Below are 13,118 nucleotides of genomic sequence, written 5' to 3' on the forward strand. Positions count from 1 at the left end.
ACAATTTATTTTTATTCAGTTCAATTTAACAAAAATATTTACTGTGCTAATATTACTTTTAGGCACTGTTCTAGGAGAATCAAAGAGAAATAAGACATAGATCCTGCCTTTAAGAGGCTCAGTGACTTTTTCCCTCCTAAATGGAAGTATTGTGGGAAAAAGAGAGGTTTGAGAAAACCTAACCTTGACACTTCTTTGTATGCTAGCAAAGTGTTTAGGTGAATCCAACACACCCACAGACAAGAAAGGTGACTCTCACTTATGATCCAAAAAGCCAAAGATTGAATAGAAAAACAGAAAAAGACCAAGAAAAAGGAAACTAAAATATATAGTCCTGAGAACACAAAAGCAATTGAATCTAACTGAAAAGAAATAATAATTGGCTACAGATAAAAAATGAAATAAAAAGAGGAAAAGTAAAATTGCAAAACCCTAAAAATGTCAATGAGCTACTAAGTTCCTATCACGTGCCTAGGACTGTGCTTGGCGCCTGAGGGACACAAATGAACTATAAGACATACATCTCAGCCCTCCAAATGCCCAATAAAATTAGAAAATAAAAGTGAAAAAAATGTGTGTAACATAAGACTATATATGCATATGTTTATTTATATGGTCCACTGGGTCATACATAGAAAAACGAAAACAATGTTGAGATTATGAGTGAATTGCCCTTTTATTTCCTTTTTGACAGTCAATTGTTTTCTATGTAATAAGCACATACATAAATTTAAAAGTGCAAAAGAAGTATTGCAGGATTTCAGTAGAAAACTTTACTCCCTCCTGTCCCTAAGCCTAACTGGAAAATTAGAGGGAAAAACTTAACTCCACTTTATCCTGTATTTTCCAGGCTACTGTCACTTTACTGAGGACGCACTTAGGGAAATGCAGCATTCCAGGGGAGAGCAACAGGAATGTAAGTATGAAGGGACAGATGGAAAGCTGTTCAGAGGCAGAGTGAATCAGGGGACAAGCTGGGCCAAGGATGGGTGCAGGGATGATGCACCCAGTGGTATCCAGCTAAGGGAAGGACGCCTGCTCAGGAGAAGCAGGGGCTCCCTAAAATTGGAGTTAAAGGGACTAGTGTTAGGGAAACAAGCTGTAGTAATCCAGATCTCAGGTGAAGAGTTACAGAAAAGAATGGCAGCAATGGAAGCAAACATAAAAATCCATTAATGCCGACGGTTTCGAACTCAATTAACAAAAGGAAAAGAAAACCAACATGGTAAAAACCCATTTTTACAGAATAAAAATGAAATTAATTCAACATCTTTAATTTCTTGCCTAAGATAAGAGCTTAGATGTTAACATTTATTTTAAAAGCACATGTTCAAGTCTACAGTAACAAGCTTTAAAGCCCTGAACTTGAGCCAGGTAAATAGAACTCAAAGTTTTGACTAATCGAAGATTAGAAACTGAGATGTGTACAAAGTTAGGACCTAGAGAGAAACAGATTTTGTTTTTACCACTTTTTAAGTTCAACTCTGCACTGAAACAGGTCCCAGGACTCGCCCGACTCCATGTCCAAATGCGGTGACCGAAACATCTGAGCTCAGCCAGACTGCGATGGGAGGAGCAGAGGCTGCGTGAGGACCGGGTGGAGAAGCTGCGCTCTGGGCCCACAGCACCGCGGCCCCAGTGGGAGGGACACTTGGTCAGCTGATGCCCAGCAACGCGGCCAGGAGCAGCCTCTGCCCAACAAGCAGAGAAAACAGTTGAACGCTGGGTCCCCCAATCTGCACAGGCTCTCATAGGCTCCTCTGAAACGTCAGACATAAAACATTCAACCACCGTGACTGTGTCCCCAGAGGACTGCACAGAGAGCAGAAAACCACAGACCGTCCGCCCTCCCCTCTCAGGGGCAGCCTCAACCAGCCAGAGATGCAGGAGAGATGGGAAACCCTGTCCCCATAACGGGGGTGGGAGTCCTCCCCTAGAAAGGGCAAGAGTTGTCTGGAAAATGAAAATATCAAGTTCCACTAAATGGATCCTGGAATAAATTTTGTAAAATTTTTTTTTTTTTTTTTTTTTTTTTAGCAGGGATTGTGTCTGGTGAGAGGCCCTACCATAGCATTCTGTCTGTTTGCCTGTCCTGGATGAGGCTGGTTAGTCCTATAATGGAAGGGAAGTTCAGCCTTGGCTTCCTTGTGACCCACATAACAGACTTCAGAAGAAAAAAAAAAGATGATTTGGTTTTCACTAGTCAGCCCATCTCCTCATTATTACTTTTATCCCCAGTCAACAGACTTCTGATAGACTCACTTCTCCAGTCCCAACTATTCTTGGGGCTTCCTAGGGCTCAGTATCATGCATCTCATTCCTGAACATCACCCTTCCTCCATCCCTCTCTTTAATTCACATTTATGTACACACCATGTGTTAGGCAAAGGCAGCATATCAGGTGCCAGGGACACAGAGAAGACAACGGACTTCCATTCTCTATAACCCTGCTCAGGTTCAGGATTAGGGATCCTTGACCTTCCCAACAGAGTTGAGGAATTGCTCATTCCTTGTGCAACCTCTCCAACTAACTTACATGTCTAGTGGTGAAAGTATCACTCTGAATGAGAACTTATTTAGTCCCTTTTCTCCCCCACTAAACTCTCAGTAGCCTCAGGGCAAGAGCTACATCTCATTCATCTCTAGACCATTAGCATCTATCACCTTCCAGAATCTGACACATAGTAAATGCTCAATAAATGTGGAGAAAAATAAAAAGATAGCAGGTAGACACAGTCCCTGCCCTCAAGAAGTTTCCCATCTGTTACTGTGGGCAGACATGTAAGTACAGATGTGTACAGTTGTGTGACAACTGCTCTAACTGGCTATGCACAGGGTCCAAGCAGAGTAACAGAGGCCGTACGATGAAGTCAGTGAGGAAGGAGAACATGAAGGGAGTAGACCCAGGCTGCACCTGGGGAGGCACAAGAGAAAGACAAAAGGGGTTCCAAACCGAGAGGACAGCGCACACCAAGGCCCGAGGCGGCAGGGCCTCAGAGACCTGCAGTCAGCCCTGCCGAGCTAGAGGCGGTGGCGGCGAGGTAGGGGGCAGGTTCTTCCATGCCACCCAAGGAAGGAATCTGCACTATTCCTTGTAGGCGATGTTGCAGAACAGCTAAGTGTCTGAAGCACAGGTGTAGCAAGGTTTAGAAAGAGCGCTCCAGGGGCATCGTAGAGAATGTGGCCTCTAGTTTCTGGGCCATTGGGAGGCTGGTGGTGCATGTGATCAAATGAAGGTGAAGGGAAAACTGTGAGTGCTAGGAATTCAGATATGAAATAAGAAGCCCACAGCTCAGGTCCTGGTTCTGTCATCCCTGTGTAAACCTGTTCAACCTCAAACAAATCATCCAGCGTCAATGGCCTCACCTGTGAAACAAGGAAAACCCAATCTCATTTGAGGAAAACGTACTGAGCGTATGTTATTGTCAAGAATAGTAAGACATGGGGCTGATCTTCAAGCCCAAAGGAAATACAGGAAACACAAACAAGGTGCCAAAAGCCATCAAGTCGGTTTAAAAATAAATACTTTTTGTTACTAAAGTAATTCACATGTGCTCACTGCAAAAAACAACAACAACAACGGCCTTTGGATAATAGAGTAAATTAAAAAGTAGTACAGGAGGGACTTCTCTGGTGGTCCAGTGGTAAAGAACCTGCCTTCCAATGCAGGGGACATGGGTTCGATCCCTGGTCCGGGAACTAAGATCCCACATGCCGTGGGGCAACTAAGACCTCATGCCCCAACTACTGAGCTCACGCACCTCAACAAGAGCCCGTGCACCACAACTACTGAGCCCACCCACCCTGGAGCCTGCACACCACAACTAGAGAAGAGAAGAGGAACAAAAAACCCGCACACCACAACTAGAGAGAAGCCCACGCATCACAACGAAGAGCCCAAGCGTCACAGTGAAAGATCCCGCATGCCTCAACCAAAAAGATCCCGCGTGCCGCAACTAAGACCCAACGCAGCCAAAAATAAATAAAATAAATAAGTAATAAATAAATCTTTTAAAAAAATAGTATAGGAAAATAGAGAGAGAGGATGGGGTAATTCCCTATAAAGAAATTCAAATGAGACAAAATACAGGAGCTTTTTCGAAAGTCAGAGGACTAACAAATTCACACAGACTCACTCTTACCTGGAGCTCAGGTGAGTGTGTACCCACACCCACTTCTGGGCCACCTAATCAAGGGGTGGGGGAGGACCACCTACAACAAACATCTCCAAGGAGGGGTTGTTCCAAAACAATTATCCAACAAAGTTAAGAAACGGATCCCAACAAAGAGTAAATTTTTCATAGTTTTATAACCTAGAGGGTTTCTGAAAGGCAAATGAAGCACATTTTTAGTTATGTCTGTTTGTTTGAGACAAATACTGAGCTGTTCATAAAGCAAATGACCATTACATGTGTTTATTAGAACCTGAGGCTTTCATGTCTGTCAATTTCCTTTCACTATCAATATTACATTCAATAAATTATATGGCATCAGGAAGAACCAAGAGTGCTGTTAAAAATCTATGATATGTAAAGCAACTATACTCCAATAAAAATTACTTAAGTAGGGCTGCCCTGGTGGCTCAGTAGTTGAGAGTCCGCCTGCCGATGCAGGGGACACGGGTTCGTGCCCCGGTCCCGGAGGATCCCGCATGCCGCGGAGCGGCTGGGCCCGTGAACCATGGCCGCTGAGCCTGCGCGTCCAGAGCCTGTGCTCCACAACGGGAGAGGCCACACAGTGAGAGGCCCGCGTACCGCAAAAAAAAAAAAATTACTAAAGTAAACAAAACACAAAAAAATCTATGATAAACAGGATTAAATAGCTGATTAATATCAACTTTTTAGGAGAACAGGAAAAGGTCACGAAGGTAATTTGTGAAGGGAATAGAGTTTATGGGTAAAATATAAAATTAAGTTCCGCTTCACTAAAACAACAACAAAAAGCAAAGCAAAGAACATGGGACTGTCCAAGAGAAATCGGTTAAATAATTATGGCACATTCACATGATAAATTAATGCTTTTAAAATTATATTTTGAAACTGTGAGCTATAGGAAAAATATGTGAATTATAACCTAAAAGGGAAAAGTAGGATACAAAACACCACAGATCCAATTTTTTAAAGAAAGAGAAAGAGAAAAACAGAACATTTGCAATCAAGAGTGATTTTCTCCAGGTAGTGAGATTAGAAATGACCTGCTTTTTCGTTATTTTATATTTTCCAAATTTTCTAAAGCAATATTTAGTAATTTTACAATCAGAGTAATTTTACAAATAAACAGTACTAACTAATGATTCTGAATTTCATGAGGGCAGGGACCATGGCCTGGATTTGCTCATGGAACACAGTGCTTAGCATTGTATGTGCTCTATCATTACTTATTGAATGGACCCATGAATGAACATGTGAAGGACAGATTAATAGAAAGTGTCCCCGATATCCTTTACCCTGATTCCCCAAACATTTTACTACATTTGATTTATCCTTTTCTCTCCACAGGTATTTTCTTAATGGCTAAAATTAGGTCCTTAGAAAAGTCCTTGAGCCTCAGGAAAAAGTAGTCCAAGATCACAGAAAACACCAGAGCTCCTGTCTTGACCAAAGAGGTCCAGCTCTTCCCGCTACTCTTTTACATATACGTTGAGTGTGGCACTCCAAATGGGGGATTTTACATCACTGTGTTATAGAAAATTCACATGAGCTTTGAGCCCTCAACCATATAAGTAAGATAGTCATTGGGAGAGTCCTGAGATGAGACTTAAAGAGAAAAAAAAAATTGGATCAAAAGGAAAAGACACAGTACAACCATAAAACACATTTTAAAAGAAGATAATTACAAAAAAAAAAAAAAAGAGAGAAGATAATTACTAGGAAGCCCACATTTTGGAGGTCACAATAAAAGTTAATTCTACTTCTGACTTGAGCCAAAGAGAAGAAACAAAGAAACCTCAAGTATGAGATGGAGACAGAGAGAGACAAGAAAGAAAAAAAAAGGGACAGGAAAATTGGCTGCCGGTAATCCAGAAAGAAAAGTGTATGTTACGACTTAGCAGAAACATACCCTTTTTCATCTCAGGTTTGGAAGAAAATGCTTTTCTCAGTGTGAATTTTAGTCAATTTCCTTTTTGAATTTTCACTCTTTCAAGTAAATCCTATCTACCAAAGAGGCAGGTTTCTGCCATCAGCATCAGAGACATAAAACCACATAAAAGGAAGAATTAGTGTCAAAGTGAATCTTACAGCGAGCTCTGAGAGCCTCAATTCCAGTCTATGCTACTCAAGATATTAAAGCTACAAAATCCTGGAAAACATCTGTCTTGGGCAAACTAAGTAAGAAATCAGTTTATATTCCTCATTAAGGGTTGTGAAAACGTAAGTCATTCAAGTACCTTAGCAAGTCTTTAGTACGCACTCAGGCCTTCAATAACAATTTTCTGAGTAACTTAAATTGGTTATATTTCACTTTAAAGGGTTATTATCACAACTTGATTCCCACAAGGAAAAAAAAAACATCAATCTAAGGCACTGGTAATATCTCTAAGTATGACAGACTATCTGGATACAAGAGGACGAAACAGATTTTGGAACTAAAACTTCTCTACTAAACACACATTAAGCACTTGTGGTTTCAATTTCTCAAGTAATAAATCAGGATCACGTCCCAAAGAGATGCCACATGTTTTCAAAGACTGAAATACGAGGTGTTCTCAATAAATAAATTAATTAATAAAAGGTATTACCAATTGTGTCCACTGGATAGCAAAAGCCATTAAAAACAATGCTTCAGCATACCTGACAATTCTTGCTTTACAAACGAGAGCACAGCCAAGTAAACTTGACAGTCAGCTATGATTATCTGCCTCTGAAGCCGGTCAACCATAGAGGGGGTGGATTTTCGGACATCAACCTGTTTGGCGGGAAGAAAGTACACACCAATAAATCACACTCAAGAACAATATTCCTTCCAAACAACTATTACTTTATTGTGCAACACAATTTCACGCAGGGAGTGTGAAACAGCAGTTGCTGAAATCCAAGACCAAATTTACACTCTGAGCCTGGTAGTTCTATCCTCCCCCATTAAGTCCAGCTTTATTTTGTTAACAATACATTGATGAAGAGGCTTGTAACTCAAAGACAAATACTCTAAATTACAGACACTGAGTTCATGGGAAACATGAAAGCCCACACACAACTTCAGAGTTTTACCTTTTTGAAAACAACATAAGTTCTTACTTATCCAAAATAAAAAATCACTGAAGGTACAAAACGTTGCCCCAGGTAAACAACCCGAAAAGCCACTTTGCAGCCATCTGCCTTCAGGAAGGACCTATAGTATTAGGGTTCATTCCTTTGGTGCACACAACCGAGATGTGAGGGTTGGAAACTGATTACATGTTAGTTAAGGAGAAAACACCCTGGAATTAAAAATTATCTTTGAATGAGTCACAAATTGAACTTGAAATTTAAGTCATAATCTCTAAAGTTGACTACCTCTATAAAATATGAAAAAGTAAAACCCCACTTTTTAATAAGATTTTGGTTTTCATCGTAAAGAATGCTAAACGAAGAAAATTCGCTCTGAAATGTAACAGTGCATTCCTAAACTTGAACAAAATAGGTTAGTTTTCATATGCTTTCACAGTGATATAAGAAATGACAGGATTTTTCCAAATATGACAAAAGTATACATAGTATACATGACAAAATGGCTGGCTTCTCTTTTTTCTAGATTAGCAGAATTCACCATGGTCACTGTTGTTCCTGATCTAGTTCCAGCACCCACTACCCTGTTTGCTTAAGCAAATGTCAATCTATTGATGCTTCTGTTTTCTCTGCTTGTAAGAACATCTACTCTGCAAGGCTGTTGGAAGGGCTAATGAGATACTGTATGTGAAAATGCTTTTTAAATTGCAAGGACCCATTACAAATGTTGATTATTAACGTGTGTGCTGGGCCTGGTACTAGATACTGAGCACAGACATGTAAATTAGCTTACAGTCTAATGAGGGAACGCTGACACCCATGTAATGCAGTAAATGCTCTGAAGGATGAAGCACAAGGAACTATGGGAACCTGTAGGAGACACACTAATAGGCTTGGGGGCTCAGACAAGAGTCTCTGGAGAAAATGACATCTAGGAAGAACTAAAGAATGGATATGAACCAGGTCAAGAGGCAGACGAATGTTCCAGGCAGAGGAGAAGTCAGTGACAAGTCAGCTACATTAAGGAGTTTGGATTTTAGTGCAATGGCAGTGGTAGGGGGCGGGGACACTGAAAATGAAATCAGCGATGTATAATTCACATCTTAGTGACTGTATTTTGGAGAAGAATTACAGAACAGTGAGCCTGGAGGCAGAAACGCCAGTGAGGGTTTGTCTTAGGCAAGTGGAGATAGTGGCTGGCCCAGTGCATTGGCAGGGAAAGTAGATGAATTCAGGACGTATTTAACAAAGAATCAACGGGACTTGGTCACTGACTGATGTACAGTTTGGAGAAACGAGAAATCAAGGAGAACTGTGGCTCTTCTGGAGTGTCAGGAGACAGTACTCTGGGCCCATCAGTGGCTTCCTCATGGCTGACACCATAAGCAAGAGCAGAGGTGAAGCCACCTGGAGTGACATAAAGGAGCAAAAATGACAGGTGGCTTTTCCTGACTGTAACCGACAGACTGGTTTGTCAACTAAACAAGTGACACATGTGACTCCCCTGGGTGCTCCAGAAACATCAGAGGTAGGAGGATGCCTCTCAAAGTCTAGAACTTTTGCACTGAAAGGTGAAGAAAAATCAGGAAAAGTGGATTATGATATCATTGTGACTTTATTTATAACCAAAGGCTGGGAAGCCCTGGGCTTTAAAAGGAGGTAACAGCTAAATTCCTGAATTATGCCAATGCAACGTATCTGAAATACATATATGAAAACCTACAAAAGCCCTTGCAGCATGGTGCACTGTGGAAGAAGATAATTTTAAGATACCGAAAGAGTATGCACTGAAAAGCTCTAATGATTAAAGGGGGTTCTATTGCTTTAAGAAACACGCTTTACATAATCAAAAGCTGTAAGAAACATTTAGTGCTTTAGCCATGTTCTAAACACCAAAACCAAGTAAATAAACAATGTTCTAAGCAAGCAGCACATAGTTCATAACTTAAAGACATAGTACTTACATTCTTCTTAATTTTATTCTTGATAGTTTCAATTACTCCAACCTCTTCACTTTCACACAGCTTTTCTGTGGTTTTTAAGTCATCACATGCCAACTGCATTTTTTCTTCCTCAAATGTCATCATGGCATTCTTCCAAGAAAGAAATAAGGAAAGAATGAATCAGTAAGTGTCTGAAAATTTAGGCCAATTTATTACAACACAACTCCAAACTAGGGGGGAAAACCATCTAAATGATTTATTGACAGTAAAAGAATCAGAATGTTACAGCATACCCTATGCATTAAAAAAAAAACAAACTATCATCTCAATATGAAATAAGAACATACCTCTATTACACCAGCATGAAAAAATGTATGGTAACAAATGTCCTTGCAATTACTGTTCTACATTTTTTTTTGTTATTAAACACAGTAACGAAAAAATTATACGATTTCTGACTGGTCCACTTAATTCAGTTTTTAGAACACAGCCTCACTGAAAGCACTTTCTACCCACGCACGGATCCCTGGGTTCATCAAGGACAGCACAAAACGCTAATGAAACATCAGCTAGTAGGTACTACTTTGAAAATTATCAATTATCAATCTTTTCAGGGACAGCAACTCCAACGGGCTCACTTTTAAAGAACTCATTTTTTATTGTCCCCAGTGAAAAATTCCACTGACAGCTTGTTTCCAAGCACCTGATCCTGGTAGATTTTTTCAGGTCACATTTGACTGGTAGAAATGATCCCTTGCTTTGTGACCACCAAGAGGGGTGGGATAGGGAGGGTGGGAGGGAGGCACAAGAGGGAGGGGATATGGGGATATATGTATACGTATAGCTGATTCACTTCGTTATACAGCAGAAACTAACACACCATTATAAAGCAATTATACTCCAATAAAGATGTTTTTAAAAAAAATCATCCCTCCTTTGCTGAAAACCTGCTACTTTCTCCCAGAAGAACTGAGGTTTCTGAGATGAACAGGCTACAAGGGCAGAGACAGGACACCAGGTTCTTGGAAGGACCTAATTAAAGGCATCCAATTTTCTACATTGCCCAATTTATTTTAAAACCTAACTGCAACCTGTTCTCTCAATTCCTAAATATTAATATTCAAAAATGCAAAAGTAACTGATAAACTTTAAATCTGCTAATTTAACCTGTCTTCTGATCCACATTTATTCAATAATTTTAAAGCAAACCTTTATTATCCAAAGTCTGACTTTTTTTTTCTTTTCAACTCTAATGCATTTTTAATTTTTGGAAAGGTCTTTCAATTATATTTTTATTTTAAAAAGGATTTTGGTTGGAAAAAATATAATGCTCTAGAAGATATAGGCATTTAATCTTTAAAATTAGGGAAGGGTATCTCATAAGTGTTGGTTAATAGGCAAAAATTTTATTCCAGTTTTAAACTCTAAAAGGTCTTCTACAATAGTGTATCTCTACAGCAGGTAACCACTAAAAGACATACATTATGTATTTGTTTCCCTCCCACCAAAACCTCTTCCCACATACACTTACCAAAAAACTGACAAAGCTGGCTCCAAAACTCATTAATGGGCTACGATTTCTGTTAAGAAAACAAAATAATTTTTATTGTGAAATTTTATTTTAAAAGCATTTGACATATCAGGATCACTATATATTCCCAATAATTGGACAGAAGTTGTTAAGGTCTTCAAGCCAAATTAAATTACCCTAAGAAAAAGTAAAAGAGGCAAGAAGTTCACAGGTCTGTCCACCAGGATAGAATCTCCCCCCGCACCTGATTCTTCAAAGCAAAGAGAACAAGGAAGTCACATTATAATTGAAATTGCTTTAGTAAACCAGTCCAACGTCTGAAAACACGTGGCTAAAGGAAGATGATTAATATTCTTTTTTTTTTAATTTTTATTTATTTTTTTTGTGCACGCCACATGTGGGATCTTAGTTCCCCGACCAGGGATTGAACCCACAGCCCGGGCAGTGGAAGTGCAGAGTCTTAACCACTGGACCGCCAGGGAAGTCCAATATTCATTTTTTGTTTAATTTTTATAAATTTTAAAAATTGAAGTATAGTTGATTTACAATGTTTCAGGTGTACAGCAAAGTGATTCACTTCTATGTATATTCTTTTTCAGATTGTTTTCCAGTATAGGTTATTACAAGATATTGAATATAGTTCCCTGTGCTATACAAGTCCTTGTTATCTATTTTATATGTAGTAGTATGTATCTGTTAATCCCAAATTCCTGATTTATCCCCCCCCTTCCCCATTTGTAGCCATAAATTTGTTTTATATGTCTCTGAGTCTATTTCTCTTTTGCAAATAAGTTCATTTGTACCGTTTTTTAGATTCCACATACAAGTGACATCATGATATTAATATTCATTTTTTTAATGCAAAACATGTTCAAAACTTTCCACACATAAATTAAGTATTATTTTCAGAGTAGATCAAAGAGTTTTACCACTAAGTCAGACCTGGCAAACTCACTTATCCCATCCAAAGAACTTTAAGAATACCTCCGTGGAGTCAGTCATCACCCTGCTGTAATATACAATCATTATCCAATTTTATATGTAAACCAAAAATATGAAGCCAAGTCAAAGTAATACTAATTCAAAGAATATAAAAATATAAACATTCTGCTTCAAATTCACAACCAGTACAAAAATCCAAGTCTCTGTAGATGGCACTAAAAGGGAAAGCAAGTTGTAACTGCCTTCTTAAAAATAATCGTACTGCTTTTGTTATTATGTAAATAATATATGGTCATTATTTTAAAAAAGCCAAGAACAATGTATTTAGTCAATCCCCTACCGGAAATTTAGTTTAAGTCCAAGGTGACCATGTGTGTATTTGGTGGAGGTGTGTATGGGAAGAAGGGAGTGTACATTTAGATGGATATATGCATACGTACGTACACACATATACCGCACGCTCAGATGAACATCTTTGTACATGTAATTTGCAAGGAGTCCAAATGTATTTTTGGGATAAACTGCTAGAGGTAGCACTGCAGGGTCAAGTGGAATGCACATCCGTTTTTTCCTCTTGGATGGTGGGGGTTATGTTGGGGGCAGGGGCAGGGATCAGGAACTCAAATGATTTGGAATGTTAACCCTCTGCTACAATTTTTTTCCATCTGCTTGGGACCTACTCAAACTCTACAGTGAAGAAGAGCTTGTTTACCCCCACTGCATATTAAACCTCCAAGAATTAGGAAGGTATCGTGACGGGTCAAGAATCCCACACCAGCACTCACACCCGTGAACCAGCTCCAACAGCACCTCCGCAAGCACGCGGCCCAGGCTCCATCCTCCCAACTCTGCACCTGATCAGACGTCAGTTCTCCACTCCAGGGCTCTCCCCGGACATGCCATTACAGGCTTCTACCCGCTACATTATAACCTGGGCTGTGTATGAAGGTCCCCTCTAGAATGCTCTTTTCTGCCTCTTCTCCCTCACCATTATTCCTTACACACAGCAGGCATCCAACAAACATGAGTCAGTGAAGGAATGAAAGAGCTCCGCCTTTCAGGAACGTTTCAATCAAGAGCTGATCAGCCCAGCTTCCCCGTCTTTGCCCGCTCCGCGCTTACACCTTAGCCATTAGCCATCTGAGAAATGAAAAGATGCTGAATCGAGGGCCTAGTGTTGCTACATTTGCTTCTTGTTCTGGACTAAAATTAGGTTTCTGAGAGCCCAGGCTATTAATGATTCATGATGCACTCGCCTAGCCCTTAGTACTTCACATACTATCTTCTCATTTAAGTGACAAATCAGCCCAAGAGAAACATTTTTCCCTCCTTGAGGTACTGTCTCCATAAACCCCAGGGCACCTGGGTGCATTAGCCACTCGATAATGAACTGACAGGGAAGCAGGAATCCTCATGCTGCATGTTACCTGGTGCTGTAAGAGCTTCATCTAACAAGGTTCACTTGTTTCCTTCACCTGATTTTATTTTTTTAACTCA

At 39.8% G+C, this 13,118-nt stretch overlaps 1 protein-coding gene across 1 annotated transcript in view; it reads right to left on the bottom strand.

Annotated features, from left to right (window-relative positions):
* TTC39C (tetratricopeptide repeat domain 39C) overlaps positions 1–13,118 on the bottom strand; it is a 98,907-nt gene that overhangs the window by 41,534 nt on the left and 44,255 nt on the right. The window contains exons 2-4 of the mRNA XM_065889897.1: positions 10,680–10,728; positions 9,170–9,298; positions 6,792–6,906 (exon numbers count right to left, since the gene is read on the bottom strand). Coding sequence (XP_065745969.1) covers positions 6,792–6,906; positions 9,170–9,298; positions 10,680–10,728 — 293 coding nt within the window. The remainder of the gene's footprint in view (positions 1–6,791; positions 6,907–9,169; positions 9,299–10,679; positions 10,729–13,118) is intronic.

This window comes from Phocoena phocoena, chromosome 13, assembly GCF_963924675.1.
Source record: "Phocoena phocoena chromosome 13, mPhoPho1.1, whole genome shotgun sequence".
NCBI lineage: Eukaryota > Metazoa > Chordata > Mammalia > Artiodactyla > Phocoenidae > Phocoena > Phocoena phocoena.